Source organism: Lathamus discolor, chromosome 7, assembly GCF_037157495.1.
Source record: "Lathamus discolor isolate bLatDis1 chromosome 7, bLatDis1.hap1, whole genome shotgun sequence".
NCBI lineage: Eukaryota > Metazoa > Chordata > Aves > Psittaciformes > Psittacidae > Lathamus > Lathamus discolor.
In genome coordinates, this window is record NC_088890.1 from 20600163 (window position 1) to 20618439 (window position 18277).

At 41.3% G+C, this 18277-nt stretch overlaps 1 protein-coding gene across 8 annotated transcripts in view; it reads right to left on the minus strand.

Annotated features, from left to right (window-relative positions):
- Positions 1 to 15917, minus strand: part of TAMM41 (TAM41 mitochondrial translocator assembly and maintenance homolog) — a 34683-nt gene extending 18766 nt beyond the window's left edge. For 5 of the 8 annotated variants that reach the window (XR_010614445.1, XR_010614443.1, XR_010614442.1 and 2 more), the window contains exons 1-7: positions 15737 to 15916; positions 14324 to 14503; positions 12479 to 12571; positions 7854 to 8004; positions 5581 to 5726; positions 3211 to 3376; positions 1424 to 1486 (exon numbers count right to left, since the gene is read on the minus strand). Coding sequence is in view for 2 of the 8 variants with exons in the window: in XM_065687725.1 (XP_065543797.1) it covers positions 1424 to 1486; positions 3211 to 3376; positions 5581 to 5726; positions 7854 to 8004; positions 12479 to 12571; positions 14324 to 14503; positions 15737 to 15865 (928 nt within the window). In the remaining 6 variants the exon portion in view is untranslated. Of the gene's footprint in view, positions 1 to 1423; positions 1487 to 3210; positions 3377 to 5580; positions 5727 to 7853; positions 8005 to 12478; positions 12572 to 14323; positions 14504 to 14613; positions 15058 to 15736 lie in introns of those variants that run through there. The other 3 variants (XR_010614447.1, XM_065687725.1, XM_065687726.1) reach the window with 3 other exon arrangements.
- Between the last annotated feature and the right edge of the window lie 2360 nt (positions 15918 to 18277).

The following is an 18277-nucleotide window of genomic DNA, read 5'->3' on the forward strand; positions in this document are numbered from 1 at the left end:
CAGCTATTTGGCTGGAAACCTTACAATTAGAAACTAATACTTGCAATATGCCTAACTCATATAAAACAAACAATTGTTTTCTCAGGTGGAGTTAAGTCCTTAGTCTCCTCCAGCTACCAAAGTTTTAATCCAGAACTAAACTATTAACAGAATCATATAAAAAGTACAATTGTTCCTGCTTATTTTACTCAGCAGACCACTAACAGTCCTGAATACTGCAATTTGTGTTTCTTTACCAGGAAGTAGGAAGTATAACATGGAGCAACCAACTTTAATACCAAATGGGAAGGGAATAGCAGCTGTAGAAGTCTGGTTTAAGGATTGTTCAGTAGGAGACTATGCAGCTGCTTTTAAAACCAGTAATGGCATCATTTGTATATAATTGCTTTTGTGGGAGATTTAGGAATAGGTATGGATGAGTTCAGAAAATTATTTGAGTAGCTTCATGCGAGGAGTTTTCACTTTACAGGGATTCAGAAGAGCTCCTGGTCAGAGTTGTAAGAAAATGAAGGCTTAGGTCTCAAGTCTTTCTTTCAAATGGAGCTGCAGTGCTTTCAGCTTTTCAAAATGTAAAAATCAGGTCCCCTTAAAATTAGATATATTCCAGAACGCAGAAAAAATGATGAAGCTCCAGCTGTGCAACTGGCAGTAACCTTCATTTAGTTCAGAAGACCTGGATAGCTGAAAAGCATCCCCAGTTTCCCATTTCCTAGTTTCTACACAAGCAAGTCTTCTTTCCCTTCTAACCTTCCCTCTCATTGACGTTATAATATTCAAGTCTTTTTTCTGAAGTGATTAATTGTGAGGTATGAGAGTTACAGTAATATCCAGTGCTCACCAAGTACAGTATTCAAGTACCTCTGGTATTTGAACACCTGAGGTCTTCAAATACAGACCTGTCTTCCAAGCCTGACAAAAACATCAGATCCTATCAAAGTTCTCTCCCTCAAAACTCATTCCCTCCTTTATTTTATGATGAAATAATCTTATAGACTACATAACACACTGATACCATGCACTGATCATTTAGGGATCCACTCCCACACAGAAAGCTTGAGTGAATTATGAAGTATTTTGTTTCCATTTTTTAATACAAACAGAGCAGAAGTCGTGCACATCAGCCAAATCTGGCCCACATACAAAATGAAACTGAAGTCAGAAGTTGGTTTTTTGCTACTTTGGGGTTGTTGGATGGTTTTGTTAAAGGGTCATATAGACTCCAATTCCTTTTGGCATTTTACAGTTTCTCAATAGTTATATAAAGCTTCTGCTTTAAACATTACCTTTATTTTCCAGGGTTTTCAATTAGACACCCAAAAAGTTTATTCTCTAAACTCTTGCAGCCAGACAGTCTTGGGGCCTTATGATTTTTACTCTGTGAAATCAGAAGGCCTATGTTGATGGAAATCACACTTGTTCTTACCAGCTGTTAGTATGGTTTTAGCACTCTGCACTACACTGGAAGATCTCACAATTCTTGAAATGCCTGCAGACAGAAAGCACACAGATGTTACCCATCTTCAGAGTTTTGTGGGGATTTTTTTATCCTCCAACATATGCAAATAAAGTTAAAACATTTTTCCACTTATACAACAAATCCAGCCTGAAAGGAAAACATACACTTAAACTGTTCTGCTTTGTCATACTAATCGAAAATATTCTTTAAGCTTTTTTAAGTATAACATACAGAAAAAGCCCTAAATCAATATTAAACCAGATAACCTGTAGGAATTAATCAAATGAATTTATTTAGTGCTCCCATTATTTCTCTACCAAAACGATTAGTCACAAAGCATCCAGAATTGTTTCATCTAACTGCTGGTATATTGACTTTCTAGAGCAGAACCAATTCTACTCATCGTTTACTTCAGTGTGAAATCAAACAAAACTATGACAAAAACTGTACTTTACTACAGACTTAGAAATGTAAAAATGCAGGCAGCCCCGGAGTTAGCCTTCCAAGCAAAGTTATTCTGCATTAACCAGAATGTAGACTATGATTTCAAACAGTAATTCCTTCAAATCTACTCCTATAATGAAGAACAAAACTTCAGGAAATCTATTAACAAAAGGAACACAATATTACACCAAAAATAATCTGGGGAGTAGGGAAGGGAAGGAAACAAATCATGTTGAGCTAGTGAAATACCCAGGGACAATGCAATTCAGTTTGAGTAATCAACTTTGCCTTGTAGGATTACCAAATGGCTTGTCCTGTCTTTTATCTAGATTCTTGAATTAGGAAAATCTTTTGGACATAAAAGTCAAAGAGGGGTTTTGATTTTTCTCTTAGGAGTATAAACTGCATGGATACAGTCACAGCCATGCCCGCAATACCCACCAAAACACAGCTGCAAGGAGAGTTCTCTCAGGATGGACTATAGCTCTAAAACTATCTGCAGCTCACAACACTGCAACTCCTGCTCCGAGGTTCAGCGATTGTCACATTACTGCTGCAGTCTAGCCATAGCAGCACAGAAGGTGCCACAGACTAACATGAGAGAAGGTGGGCAACTTGATATCCAGGTACAATCATCCTGTACTCTCAGTGGAGCACCGCAATGCTCAGGAGCTCCCTCAGGAGTTGGCTAGCGTCTAGTGGTTCTCCAGCACCCAGGGAATTTTTCCTGTGCCCAAGGAGCCTGCAAAATTGTCCACCTGGAACTAAGATGTGTCAAGTTTTTTAAGGATGTAAAGGACTCTTCAGGTACTGAATGTTTCCATTTTTAAATCAGTATAATAAAACACTGATGTTTGCAGCTTTAGCTTTAACTTGCTTGTACAGCATAATCTTGCCTCAGAGAGATTGTGATGGTGAGAAACACCTCAATCTTTTTCTTCAAAGCTTGAGCTCTCTGCCAGAGCTGGGCTAACCGTGATGATTGGGAAGGGGAATGTCAGCAAGCCAGAAAATGAATGTAGCATTGCAATGTATGACTGGTAGGATATATATATAGCTTAGTATTTAGATGAAGTTATGCCAGCCAATAAAATCCTAAAGATGTAAACATCCCAAATAGAGTTGGATTTTTGCCATGGTCTAAGGAGGCCACACTAATACCCAAAGACTACTTCTTTCAGGACTAAACCAAAACATACCTTTCTGTATCAGTAGGAATGCTATTTGCTACTATTTTATTAGAAAATACACAACAGATCTGTAAATCTGTCATGTCTTAAAGGATATTACAGGCACTGATCTAGACTGACCTTGATGCACCACAAATCCACAGTCAGGATCATGGGCAACTTGCAATAGGATTTCTTCCACATCTCTGTTTTTTCCAGGAGGGTCTACCAGAGAAGTTATCTTTTGTTGCAGAGTCCTTGGCAAAGACATCAGTTGTGCAAATTGACCTTCTGGACTTTTATCTATCTGAACATTATGAAAAAATAAGACAGCAAAAACATCCAGTGTTAAAAAAGCAAATTCACTTTCTCAAAGAAGGTCTCAGGAAAGTCTTTGACTATCTCTGACCTCTGATAAATATCTCACAGAAGATGATCCATTTCACTTTCAGGAGTCACTGACAATGCTAATGAAAACTTCACAAGCACTGGGAAATGCAGTTCTGAACCTGAAAAGTTAACTCACTGCAAAGATGTTAATTTTCATTCAGGGAAGACTAATGCACACATATGATCTTGCTGCCTCTGCAAGCAACTTTTCATTGAAACTGTATCATTTCTGCTCTATCCAATTTCCTTTGGAAATATAAGTACACTACAATGAGAAAAACAAAGCTCCCAAAAGACCACTTAGCTCAGCTTCTTCTGCCTGAATATAATCAAACTGCACACACACACACTTCAAGTTTAGTTTGAAAAACATTTTCTCTGCTTTAAACTCAAGCCACATCTGGTTTTTATAATGTGAAGGAAACATTCATTCCACATTTTCCAATCTAAGTCAGAAATACAGTGACCCTGTTTTGAAGACAAGGATACCAGCATGCAGGCCTGTACACGTTTATACACAAGGTAAGCACAAATACTGAAAAATGCATAATGGAGCAGCTCTCTCCAAAACTGAAGGAAAACATGAAGAGCTCAATTCCTCCCACACAATGTTTTAGACAGTTCATGGAGACATGAGACAGGAGTCTAGCTGTCCTATACACTCCCTTTAGTCAATGAGGAGAAAATGATATCCAGATGAATCACCCACTGACTACAGAGGGAGCCGACAATGAGCAGGCTCTTAACATTATGTGGGAGGAATCCACGCCTGAACCAGAACTGTAAGAGCTAGTGTCTGCCTTCAATTGTTTCTGAGGAATCTTTTAAGAAAGAATTTTCTCTGTAACTCTGAGAATGTGTACTTGGAGAAGAGGTTTCTGTTCTGTATCAAACAGCACTCCTGATAGCAGTTGTCCTATTTAGACTGGGGGATAACTGCCAACAATAAACCAAGGTGTGAGGAATAACATATTAAAGCACTTTGCTCAAAATCAACAGTAAAATGATGGCATTTAATCAACAGCTTCGATGACTACTATGAAATTATGGCCAGATTCATTATTCAACAACTTATCAGTAGTATGCTACCAGGATTTGTTTAAAGGTAACACAACAGGGAGTATTAATCTAACTAGCCATTTCCTTTGACAAAGCATTACTGACTCTTTTCAAAAGTCATTTAAATACTTCTTCCACTGAACTGTTCAAAAGCACATTGATAAGAAAACATGGAGACAGCTGCAGTATAATAGATTCGCCTACGCTGTACTCCAAAGCACTGCAGTAAAATTGTTTACTGTACTCAAGCTTGCTTCTATCTGAACTTCAGTTTCTAACAAAGACACATCCTAAAAGGAGACATCTGGGAGATAATGACCAAGGTAACTTGAGGATGAAGAGGTACCATGTCCATGAGACAACCAATGTTACCTGTAACTTCATGTTGAAATGCATATCACACTTGAATATCCACACATGGACATGAATACTGCAAGAGGAAAAACTGCTACTGAACTCCTGAATATAGCATCTCTCCCCTAATTGCAATCACACACATTATGCCAGAAAGGTGGAATTCAAGATACTGGTAATTTTGGATACCTGTTTCCCAAAAACTAGGGAAAAAATGGCTTAGTATGGGTACTTAAAGATAATGCCAGAATTTCATCTGGGTTTAGTCAACTGATCTCCATAGCTAGCGCTCTAGGGTTTTTTTGTCAGATGCAGTTTTTGATTGCAGCTCTAAGAAGCTGCACCTCTAAGTTACGGCCTGATCTTTTCAACACAACCCATATGTTTATTCAGCACTTCCTATAGACTGGTGTTTTCATATGGTAGTCATTAGAGCACGCGTTTTAAAATGATCTTCTCTCGTTCCCTTGCTAGGGCTCTAGTTCTATGCCCATACTCAAACAAAATGAACAGTAGTTACTACATATGCAGAGACTGGTATTTAAGGCAAGTCTTCTGGTTGCAGAATTAACTAAACAGAAACATAACAACCAGCAAGTACAGTGACTACAACTGCTTTCCTTAGTGTACAATAGAATTCCTGCCTTCTGTCAATGTGATAAAGCACTTCCACTCGCTTGTTTTAAAAATGTTTTGAAGAACACTTGCCTCTAGCCTTCCCAGATGGTGCTTGTATACCACTTGAGGGCAGTCCTGTAGTATGTTACTGTACAGCTTCTGAAAATGGGGAACATTCGGTTCTACTATGTTCTGCACTTTCGATCTGTCTTCTCCTACTATCATTCTGAAATCACCTAGTCAAGAACAGAGAAACAGTTAATTCATTAGAAAAAAATGGAAACTCAAAAAGAATATAAGAGAAACAAATATAGTACAAAGCTGTAGTCTAAAACTTCATTCTCCAATTCTACCTATAAAATCCACTACCAGGTTCACCTTCTAATAGCCAAAAAATACTACTCAAATACCTTCAAGCACAGAAAATAAGACTCAAAATTGTTATGTGCCCTCTTGTATGCTGTACCATCATCAACCCATGTGTCCACATTACCCCTTGGTCAACAAAAGAAAAATCTACCTGTCAAGTTCAGCCTTGAAAGAGGTAGCAATTGTATTTGAACCATACATCAGTTTCAACAGATTAATATACAAATTGACCAGCCCCAAGTCTTTGTATCCAGAAACAAATAACCTTCTATTTTCCAATATTGAAAAAAAGTAATTTGCATTGCCTCTGCACTTCAAGGGGAGTACCTGGACTACAGCTAATGGTGTCATGGAAAGATCACAGCATCATCTTTTACTCATCAACTTTTCACCCTACTATTCGGTTATTAGTTTCAAAAAGCAACTCCTTTTAACACCAGTTACTGACCTGTACACTTTCTTTTATGATAAATGACTGAAAAGTTTCAAAGAGAGCAAGTTAAAAGACAGTCTGTGACGGAGCATTCATCTACCTCCACTGGGTGCTACCCTGGCAGCTTCCAGGGTTACCAACCAGGAGTTAGAGGCTCCGTGCAGCACACATGAACAAACAAAATCCTGAATCAATTCATTTTCCCACTTCCCACATGCAGGAGATAAATGTTGTTGCAAGGTGGCAACTTGCTACATCAGTGAGTTTATTTCAATTTATGCCAAGCCACAAAACAAACACTTCCCATAGAAGCAGTAGTGACTCACTGCTCTCAAAAACACATACAAAAATAAAAGGATAAACATTTTCCAAACTAAAGCATGAACAACTCTCTTCAGCAGTTTCCAAGGAGACAGAACCCATAAAATCAGTTTTGCCTACTAGTACAGCCTCTGAAAGACTTAACCAAAACGGCAGCAAAAAAACCCCCCATGTTATCAACAGTCTTTTTCTTGAACATTCCCAACTGGGAATTATTGCTTTAGCGCTGTTCACACAGCAGAGCCAATTTGAGCTTACAGCACGGGAACTGATCTACCATGGTTTTGGTAGGATATATAAAAAAAAGCTTACCTTGGTCAGCAGTGCTCACCAAGAATCTAATGACATTCCTGGACAGGTTTCAGGCAGGCAGGTATGCAGCCCTGTTCCAGACACCCCCAGTTAGCAACCTTTAGCCAGCCCACTGTCAGCACAATCAAGTGTTGTACTGAAGAGTTGCTTGGAGTAATTTCTTATTTTTTTTTTCCCCTTAGAAATTCACACTGATCTCATAACAAAATGAGAGAATTCTCTTACAAAAAAACGTGAACAAATACGAATGAGGAGGTGAGTGTTAAATGTACACTGAAGCATTGTAGTCTGGATCATAGAATGACAGAATGCTTTGGGTTGGAAAGGACATTAAAATCATAGGCAAGGACACCTCACACTAGACCATGTCACCCAAAGCTCTGTCCAGCCTAGCCTTGAACACTGCCAGGGATGGAGCATTCACATCTTCCTTGGGCAACCAATTTCAGTGCCTCACCACCCTCACAGTAAAGAGGTTCTTCTTCATATCGAACCTGAACTTCCCCTGTTTAAGTTTACTAAGGAACCTTAAACACAGCACATTCAGAAAGTAAGAGATAACGAAGTATGGGTCAGACTATCAGATGAATCAACATGACATTGAGAGTGGAAAGACATTTTTTCCAAGGTTCTGAGACATTAAAAAAAATATTTTCCACCCTTTTCCATCGTGCATACTTAGCTGTTCATAAATCAAGTAGGTATAAGGTTTTGCTTATGCACCTATACCTGCGTTCTATGAATCAGCACAATTAGTCTTTTCAAGCTGTTATGAAACACAGCATTAAAATACAGTTGTTGAAGCATGCAAGACTGTAGGCCCAAAGCAAGAGAGCAGATGACTTACTATGTATTAGAATTCCTACTGTGTTACGACAGCTCCAACTACAGCTTTTCTCTTCAGTGACATCAGACACCATATACTAACCAGTATAGGAGAGTCCTGCAATCTGCATATAGAGGTCTTCTTCTGAGAAGCTTTCTGGTAACATGAGAAAGGCTGCTGTGACTGCACTCTTCAGATTGCTCACAAGAGCAGCTTGTAGCTTGCTATTCTCATTCTGTGTCAGGATTTTCACCTGAAAAAGCAGAGTCATTGGAAGCAAGACTTCAGGGAAGTGCTACTGAAGATGGGCCTAGAAATGTTATTCAGTCCATCATGAAAATAAGTCAGGAATTTATTTAAGATTAGATCCTGTTATTTTGGTACAATAAATAATAGTGTCCCCTTGTGTTTACACAGTGGGGGAGAGATGAACATCTTAACAGTCCAGCAGCCTGCTACAAAAGGCTGCTTTTACAAAGGGCTGCTATAAGCAACAGCCACTAACAAATCCCTAAAGAGCTATTCACCTCTTCATAGTCATAAATTTAAGATTAATCAAAACAGTAAACACGAATGTATTAACAGAAATAATTCATGTGTGATTATGCAATAAGACCACTATCACACTGAAAGAGAACAGAATAGCAGAAAAAGAGGGAACTTTTCCCATTCATCTGTATTCTGTTCTTTTTTTCTAACAGAGGACTCTTCTACTGCATGCTTTAAGCAGTTTCTCAGTCATTAGTTGTTCTCCCAAAAGCAGCAGAGCTTTATTTCTTTATTTTGCACTTTGAATAAGCAGAATGTGAACTCAATGGAAACTTTACAGGTACATGAAGATCACTGCAGTTGAGTGTTTATGTGCCACAAGGAAAAGTTTGTATTCAGGAAACATACAAACTGTTCCAAGATTCACTACAGAACCCAGTCACCTGGGATATGGAAATATACCTAAATAAAAAACAGGTCTTCAGTAAGAACTGAATATACAAACAAATTATTATAGAACATTAGACAGATGAAGTCAGCCTGGTTTACAAGATGGCTAATTGTGCTCTTTCTGAAACAACTCTCCCAAAGAATACCTCCTTCGTTGTGAGTTCCTGTCTCTTTCAATGTTCTGGTTGAGCAATACTGTCTTGCTTATAAAGGGCAGCTTAACATTTGTTTACTCTAGAATATCTTAAAATGCAAACCCACTGGCAGTTATTAACAAACATATCCAATGTGCTTTTCCTCCCCCAAGGCCCATTCACACACAAGTTAGTTGCAGTATTACTTGAAGCTTTGCCCCCACATATAACCTGAAACAGCTAAGGTATCCTTTCAAGTAAATATTTTCCTTTATGAATGTATATGCTTTGTTAATGAAGAAAAAATAAAACAAAAAATCCAACCACACAACAAAAAGCCCACAAAAAAAAACCCAACTAACCCAGACTCAGTGAAGAAAGCATGAGAATCAGACACACTGGCTACACAAAACTCCTCTGGCAGAAAGGACGTTGACAAAGCAACATCATGGCTGGCCAATACAGTATTCAGAACATACTTTTAAATTACGGTGAAGTATTTTAAGAGGGATAAAACTAGAACAATATCTCATTTTGATGTGATGGTGAATGCAACAGTACACAGGCTGCTTGTTCCAATCATTCTGCAAGGGTTTGCCTAACATCAAATCTGTATGAGAGTCTGGAATTGGTCCCAGTTGGATTTCTGAAGGATGTTTTCCCTTCTTTGTTTTTCACTTTAAAAACACAGATCACTGTGTAAGCAAACATTTCAGAACTCTTCCTAACTTCTCCTGCAAGTTATTTTGTGGTTTTTACCATTAGAATGAAGGCAATGATCAAACACATTAAAATAGGATACATTCATCTGCCCTGAGTAAATGTTATTTCCTTGAAAACCATGGGAGGAGTTTACTGAATGCATGCAGACTTGCTCAAGTAAGTCCCAACAAACAAGACACACTGGTCAAGAGGATAAACTAATAGTTAAAATCTCATCACTTACATGTACTTTCCTAACTTGCTGCCATTAGAAAACTCTAAAGAAAGACAAAAGAGAAGCCTGTGGTACCCCAAGCGGGCCCACACACTACTTATACCTTAGGCTAGCTCTGGAAATAACAGCAAGGTACAGACTACTTTTAAAACACCACAGTTACAGGCTTTTCCGAAGGTGAAACTCAGCAAAGATGTTACTCCTCCTCACGGAAGGCTGCAAACTTGCCTTAGTGAAGTAAACCAGCAGTTTAAAGATGGAAATGTTCTACCTTCACTGCTCCAAAATTCATAGACAAGAAACTGCAGACACGTGCAAAGATACTTGCAGACAAGCAAAATACACAAACCCAGTATCATTATCAAATAAAAGATGCTAAAAGCACTACTGCAGTTCGCCAGTTAGCCACATCCACGCTGCTAAATATCACAACAGGATTTTTCCATTCTCTATCAAAAGACGTTCTTACAGTTTTGGACAATGGAAAAATTCTGTAAACAAAACTTGTGCTCTGCCACTCCTCCGTGGGAATTCTAGGATAGAAAAAACTAAACCTCCCACGACCTCTCTAAAATAATACAAGATATTTCTGTACACCATTCACACTCCTCTCTTTCTCACCTCACTTCAATGTATTAAACACTTCCTTCTCTTCACAGTTGCTCCAGAACAACAGTAAATACAGCTGCTTACACCAAAGCCATTGTTACACTCTATGTTGAACAAAAGATTCAGTAATACTTCATATGCTTTTTAAAATCTTCTTCCTCTGAAAAGGAATTATATGTCACTTGTGCTTACTTATTTTACTTTTTAGGTATGGCAGCTTCCCCGCCAAGGAAACCTGTCAGTTAGGATGAAATTACAGTCTAAGTTTATTCAGTTTTTCAGTAAAGTTAAATGGGAATTTAGCTAATCAGCATTAGAAATTTCATACAGGATGAAAAGCCAATAAACTTCTAACACAAACAAAGAAGCCTGGGAAGAAAAGTCAGCATTTCCAAGTGGCAATTCCAAACTCCATCTATTCTGCCAAACATTCTGGAAAGATTACTTGGTCAAGGCAACCAGTTTATAACAGAAACAAAACCTTCAGTGAAAATTAAACCAAGATTTTCAATCCAGAACAAATGTTTCAGCTCATGTGCTAGAATATCTTGGATAGCTTTCACTCAGAGTGTCAGCTTTGTAATGGAACACCAGAAAGGCACTGAGCTCTTCCTCCCCTATATGAGAGTGAGGAAAAAAATCCCAAACAAACTGTTAAACAATATTAATCTGGCTTCAGTCAACTGTGCCTAGAACTGGCACAAATGGTAAACGATATGTCAGAGATTACAGTGTGTCAGAAAACAAACCTAACCCTGTGATCCCTCTAAAAGAGGCTTATTGTATATTTTTAAGGAGGTAAAGCAAGCTTTCTATCACTACCACTTACAACATATATATCAAACATCAAATCAGTTGCAAAGCCAAAACCAGCAGACATTTGACATCCATACCACAGAGCTAAACAAATTATTTGGTCATTTTTGGCCAACATGGTGTAACATTCAAAATCCCAGTTAGTGATTTTATAGCTTCTACAGGAAGAGGCAGTTTAAACATTCACCAAATAATCTTTCAGACCACTTCTGTAAGTCCTGTAGTCTTTATTGAATGCAAACTCCCCTGAGCATTAGAAAAATAGTTTGGATCGATTTCTTCTTTTATCTATTAAATAGGCACAAATGTATCTCATCTGTCTTGTTAGCCACGAAACAAAATACCTAATTCAACCTTCTCGCGCAAGTACATACTCCCGCTGAACTTAATCAAAAGATACAAAGCACAATTTATATGTATGAAGATGAAAAAGCCTAAAATAAAGCAAGGCCGCAGAAAAATGCTATTACACTGAAAATAAACAGTCACTACTCACTGTTAATGTGAAATTCAGAATTCTTCCTTCAGTTGTTTTTCTCAATGTATTAAATTTCATGCTTTGTAAAGATAACAGCTGTTCTAACTTGTATCATGCTGTAATAGCTCTCCAGAGACATAGTAGTAGAGCCAGTAGTGCTGAGACAATCTATTCAAACTTTCACCTCAAATATTAAAAGCATCAATTAACTTCTGTTATAAGGCTTGAACAGAGTTCTCCTTTCCCCCTTCTCCTCTGAAGAAGGGCTTAGCACTGCTGCCATCTACTGAAAGCACGAGTCAGGCTCCCATGAAAAGTAGAGGCCTCATTTTTTGACACAAACATGGAGGAGAAAAACCAACATGTTTAACACATGGTTCAATCAGTTATAGACCCTTTCACACAAGTAACTGGACAGTAACTGAACAGCAAAGCAGCTTTCATCTTTAAAGATCTCCATTACTCAGATTACATTTTGGTGACTCCTATAATTTTTTATAAAAGGCAAATTTGGCATTAAACATTAAAGAGACTTTTGAGTTAATATAGTCCAGTTATTCGAGATTTACTACAGGCAGAAAACTGATTACCTTTGGGTTTGGTTTTTTTCCACAGAACACAGAATATCAATTAAGGAGAACACTTCACTTCCTTTCTGAGAGATTATCCCTCTAGGCCTAGACTCCTAAATCAGGGCAGGTTATTTGTTCAGTTCTGATGCACAGATACTTAACAGTTAAGCTACAACTGATAATTTTCCAGCCCTCTGATTTCCTGCATTTCAAGGCAGATAACTGAACAGACCGACAGTTACCGGCTTCTGTAGGCGTCCAGCCACATAGAGGGTTTTCCAGTGGAGTAAATCATCAATCAGGGTATCAGTGCTAATTACACCATATTTTATCATCTGGAAAAGAAAGGAAAAGAAAGGCTTTTGAGAAAATCATATACCTACATTATTTTCACTACATGATACTATCATTAATTCTAAGGAACACACACCTCCAATAAAAAACTGAATGCACGACATGAAATCATATTTATGGTTTTATGAACACAGGAGATAAAAAAGTGCTATTTACATGCAAACTTATGGGGGAAAAAAAACAAGTGGAATGCACAAAACTCTTTCAGATCCTTTCTAGAATCAAAGTTACAATAAAGTCACTCCAGAATCAATCACTAGAGCAAAAGACTTCAAATCCCAAAGAAACCTAGTCTAGACGGACATTAAAACAGAACAGATCTGATCACTAAGATACAACTGTTTATGAAAAGGTTTTGGAAAGCTTACAATCAGTTTTCTACCAGTCAAATGATACGATAGTTGTAATAATCCACAGTATCCTTTATGATATTGAAAGCTCTCAAGAAATAGTTTGTCAGAGACCTAAAAGAAGCAAAACCCCTACACATTTCTGTGTACTGTTACTGGGGGGGGGTGGGTTGTGGGGTCTGCAATGTGTAGCAGGGAGTTCTCTCTTTTGCTCTTTGATGTTAGAAAACGAATTGTGATTTTGTAGCTTATTTTATGTAACTGGAAAAAGATTAACTTTCAACCGTTTGTTACCAATTTGTGTTTCCAAATACTATCACCACACCAAGGTAGCCAGCTCCAGAATTTCTCGATAAAAGAGGTTCATAGATAGTGATATGACAACTCATTACCATATGATTAAGGGCATAAAGAGCCAAGGACAGAATTTCATAGCAAAGATCGCTGGTTCTTAAAACTAAAATCCCTTTTTACCCAAATGAATAAGGTTTAAACCCCAAATTCTTGCCTCATACAGATGCCTTTAACCAAAATAGCAAGTATGTAAAAGACTACTTCATCTAACTCTCCAACTCTCTAGGAAGAATTCTGACATACATCCAACATCATTGCAACCATGCATGTCCTGAGAAACTTCTATTAGGTATATATTGCTCACATGGAATTTTTCCATGCGTGTCCTTCTTTTCTTTTAATTTCCCATCTGTCTTAAAAGAACTTGCTTTCCCTATGTACAACTTGTTACCGCAGGGCAAAAGTTACTCAGGAGGGATACGCTGTATCTGTTGATATTGGTGTTGAGCGTATCCCTCCTCCGACTCCTATCTGCACTCCTCCTTCACCAAACGCAGTCTACACGTAGATGCAGGAGTATGACTTGCTGGGCAAGTACTACTTACCTAGAATTATTAATCATACCCAAGCTTCACAGGTCAGGATCTGAGCCATTAAACACAGATGTAAATTTCAACTTGCTATGATAAATACTTTCATTTTATGTCAAACAGTAAGAACCCACTTGGCAATTATTACATGCCCAACTGCTAAAATTAAGGCCCCATTTCCCCACAATACACTTTACAACCACCAAAGCTGCCAGACAGCAAGTAATAAGGAATATAAATCCATTTTCTGTAGCGCTTTAGTTTGAAAATACAAACATTGCTCACATTTTTAAAGTGCAAGAGCAGCCGCTCTGTTTGCTTTTTAAATAATATGCTGTTTGTGAAGGTTTTGAGACATAAATATTGTAGATACAACAAGTTAAGGATCAGTTACAATCCACAAGATTCACTTCCTGCACAGAAATTTACTTTAAGCTCATCATTTCAATACTTCACACAGAAACATTTCACTTCACTTACTCAAACTACTTGTACTTACCCTACCATTACATGGCACTAACGTATTGTAGTAAATCCCTGCTCCGTAGTTCTGGACACTGTTTATCTGTTTTGGCCCCAAAACTTTTAGGAAGGAATAATGACTCCTGTTCTTTGTTAAGTTCATCATATGCCATGTCACAGCATCATCAACAGCAAACACAAAGTCCAGCATGTTGTTCTGTGGATAAGGAGAGAAGTGTTGGGGTTTATGTGTCAGGAAGCAACCAGTATTAACCATATTGATCTAAGGTATACATAACATCGAACTTCCAGCTAATTATTTTTCACCTGAGTAAAAAGGTAATAAATGCAAACCATAAGCATTCATGTCAGATCCAGGTTAAAGTTCTGATGAAGTTACATGTTTTCTAACCAGCCCTGCAGTGATGGCCCCAAATTTTCCTGTCCTCCTGGTCAAGGGACCAGCCTTCAACCCTTCAAACCAAGGGAGCAGGTGATAGGATCTGCATCATCCCAGTTCCCAGCTCAGCGTAACAGCTTAGGCTGCCAACAAACAGGACTTTCACTAAAACACAAGGCTGTGAACAGGGAGGTGTGGGTGGGTAAAGGCATCTGAGCAAGAAGCCGCACTTCAGGTACATTCACTTCCTTTGTCATAAAAGGATCCAAGCTCCAGAGGCGTGTGAGGTACAAGACATGCACTGCTCTTCCGAAGGAGTCAGTCCACACAAACTCCTACAGACACAGCAGATGGGAGTTTATGATGTATGCCTGCAAAACAGTAATACTCACAGTGACACTGCTTCACATGCATTAGTCCCACCTCTCTCGGTGGTCTGCTGACACCAGGCAGCACCTGAGCTCATCACTTAATTGCTAAAAGGACAGTCTGCTTCTTTACCCCAACACATTCTTTCGTGGGAGGATGAGCTGCTGTTAGCCCTCTGGTATTCTTATTACCATCTATTTTCGGGCACATTTAAAACCACGCCTGCGGGGAGCTGCCCAAGAGGCCGCCGTAACGAGCAGCGCTGCTGACCAACGACTTCGAAAGGCCCACATAAGAAAACAACCCAATCGCTGCTTCCAGGCGAGCCCGAACGCTGAGGCAGCGCCAAGCACGCCCCTTAACGGCGGCAGCGTGTTTCGCGGTGACGAGCACGCGGGGCCCAGCAGCCAGGCCGCGGCGCACGCCGGCAGGCGCAGGGCTGCAGGGCCCCGAACCGCACACCCGGCAGGGCGCCCCGCGGACCGGCGCTCCGCCCCGCCAGGGGCCTGCAGGTCCCGCCGCCACTTCAGGGCCGCAGCCGGCTCCCGGTGCCGCACTGCGCCGCATCCCCCCCCCCCCCCTCCGGTCACGGAAGCGTGGGGCCCTCCCGCCTGCCCCCGCCAGGCGCCCGGGGCTTGGGGAGAGCCATGGGGCCGGCCCGGGGGGGGGCGCCGCGCTCACCTCGCCGGGCCCGGCCGAGTCCCCCGCCTGCCGGAACACCCCGGACCCGTAGGCGAAGGCCAGGCTGAGCTCCGCAGGGAAGTGCGCCAGGACCCGCCGGAACCGCACCCCCGAGCTCGGCAGCGCCATAGCGCCGAGACGGGGGCGGACCGGGAAAGCGCGGCCGCGGCCGGGAGCGGAGGGGTGCGCCGGCGGCACACAGCGCCCCCTGCCGGCCGGCCGGCGCGGGAGGTTCCTGCAGCGCTGAGGGAGCGCTCCCGGGGCGGGGCGGCGGGGAGCGGAGCGGAGCGGGCTCCGCGGCCTTCCCGAGCGGTCGGGGCCGCGGCGCAGCGCGTTGCCCCCGGGCGGGCCCGTTGCGGTGTCAGGGGGAGGTCTCCGGTGAGTCTCAGGTCGAGTTCCTGCGGAGCCTGCGCTGTTCTGCCCGAGCCAGGAGCGCCCGGTGGGCTGAGCGGAGTCCACTCATCGAACCACAGAATCCCGGGCTGGCTTGGGCTGGAAGGGACCTTAAAGCTCCTCCGGCTCCAACCCCTGCCACGGGCAGGGACCCCTTCCACTGGAGCAGCTTGCTCCAAGCCCCTGTGTCCAGCCTGGCCTTGAGCACTGCCAGGGATGGGGCAGCCACAGCTTCTCTGGGCACCCTGTGCCAGCGCCTCAGCACCCTCACAGGGAAGAGCTTCTGCCTAAGAGCTCAGCTCAGTCTCCCCTCGGGCAGGTTCAAGCCATTCCCCTTGGCCTGTCACTACAGTCCCTCCCCAGCATCCCTATAGGCCCCCTTCAGATACTGGAAGGCTGCTCTGAGGTTTCCACGCAGCCTTCTCTTCTCCAGGCTGAACAGCCCCAACTTCCTCAGCCTGTCTTCATACGGGAGGTGCTTCAGCCCCTGATCATCCTCGTGGCCTCCTCTGGACTTGCTCCAACAGCTCCATGTCCTTCTTCGGTATTCACCAAATGGGTTTAACTTCCCAGTCTTCCCTCCCCCTATCCATGTTCCGGTTTAATCTCTTTCAGTCACCACAGTTCCGTGCTTATTCGTCGACCATTTTCCCTCTTTTTTGTGGGTTGGGGTTTTTCTTCCCCTCATATTTTGTACCAAGGCTTCCCTCACAAGCTGTCACCAGCTTTGTACTCCTTCACACATCGCCCATCCTCTGAACACAGCCCACAGCCTTTAATCATCGCGTTTGTGCTCACGATTGTCTCACGCTCCCCTCGTGCTGAGGCTGCCTTGCTTTTAATTTACAAGTCCTAGCTAATAAACTTATCTGAAACAAAGGAGAGTATAAATGTGTAAAAATGGCTCACAAGACTGTTAGTTTCCTCATGATTTTATGGTTTCCAAGGGTCACATTTCCTTGTTTTTATAGCTTTCTTTATGCTGTATGCTGCTCTGGCAGGCCACATCCAGTCTGAGGCATTGCCAAGCTAAATTTCAAACACAATTAGCTCTTTCGACATCACTGGACTTGTCTGCTTAAAACCAGCATAGGAAAGGATCTGTTGCCGAAAACACAGTTAGATATGCACAGTTAAGTCTCCGTCAATACCATTGTTTTTGTGATGACAAAATAACATATGATAAATTAGCCCCTGTGTGAACCTGGCCATATTGGAAAGCAGTATCTGAGCCAAGAGAACAATCCTTGCTACTGTTGGCAAGTAATACAGAACCGTGTGAGGTGGGTGCCATCATACAACTGCCTCAGATCTCTGCTCTTCCGAGCTTTTCTTCATCAAATTCCCCAGAGAACCAGACCCTTCCTCCTGAAGTCTCCACCCAAAATACTCACTTGCAGAGGAAAAACTGTAGTGTACCAAGAGGAATGTGTTATATTAGGAATAAATTGTGTAAAATAATAATGTGCTGATTAGAAATACATTGTAAGTAACTGAACTTCTACTGTTCTGAATACTAAGCTCCCAAAGGTCCAGCTATGGCTGGAGTTTGGAGACACTTGGTTTCCACTAAGATTGTAAGTTGTGTAGTAGTGTCTTTGCGCTGGTTATTACTATTATTATTGTATTAATAATATATCTTTAATTACATTCAGCCTGGAGAAAAGATGCTGGAGATCTCATAGCAGCTTTCCAACACCTAAAGGAGGCCTGCAAGAAATCTGGAGAGGAATATTTACAAGGGCATGTAGTGATAGGCCAAGAGGGAGTGGCTTTAACCTGTCAGAGGAGAGACTGAGATGAACTCTTAGGCAGAAGCTCTTCCCTGTGAGGGTGCTGAGGCGCTGGCACAGGGTGCCCAGAGAAGCTGTGGCTGCCCCATCCCTGGCAGTGCTCAAGGCCAGGTTGGACACAGGGGCTTGGAGCAAGCTGCTCCAGTGGAAGGGGTCCCTGCCCGTGGCAGGGGTTGGAGCTGGAGGAGCTTTAAGTTTCATTCCAACACAAACCAGTCTGTGATTCTATTATATTAACATACTATTTTATATTAATTATACTTTATGTTTGTGTTTTAAATACTTCATGGCACACAATATAAAGAGCAGTAGATTTGTTGAGTTCACATTCAAAATTCTATTGTATTGCTTAGAT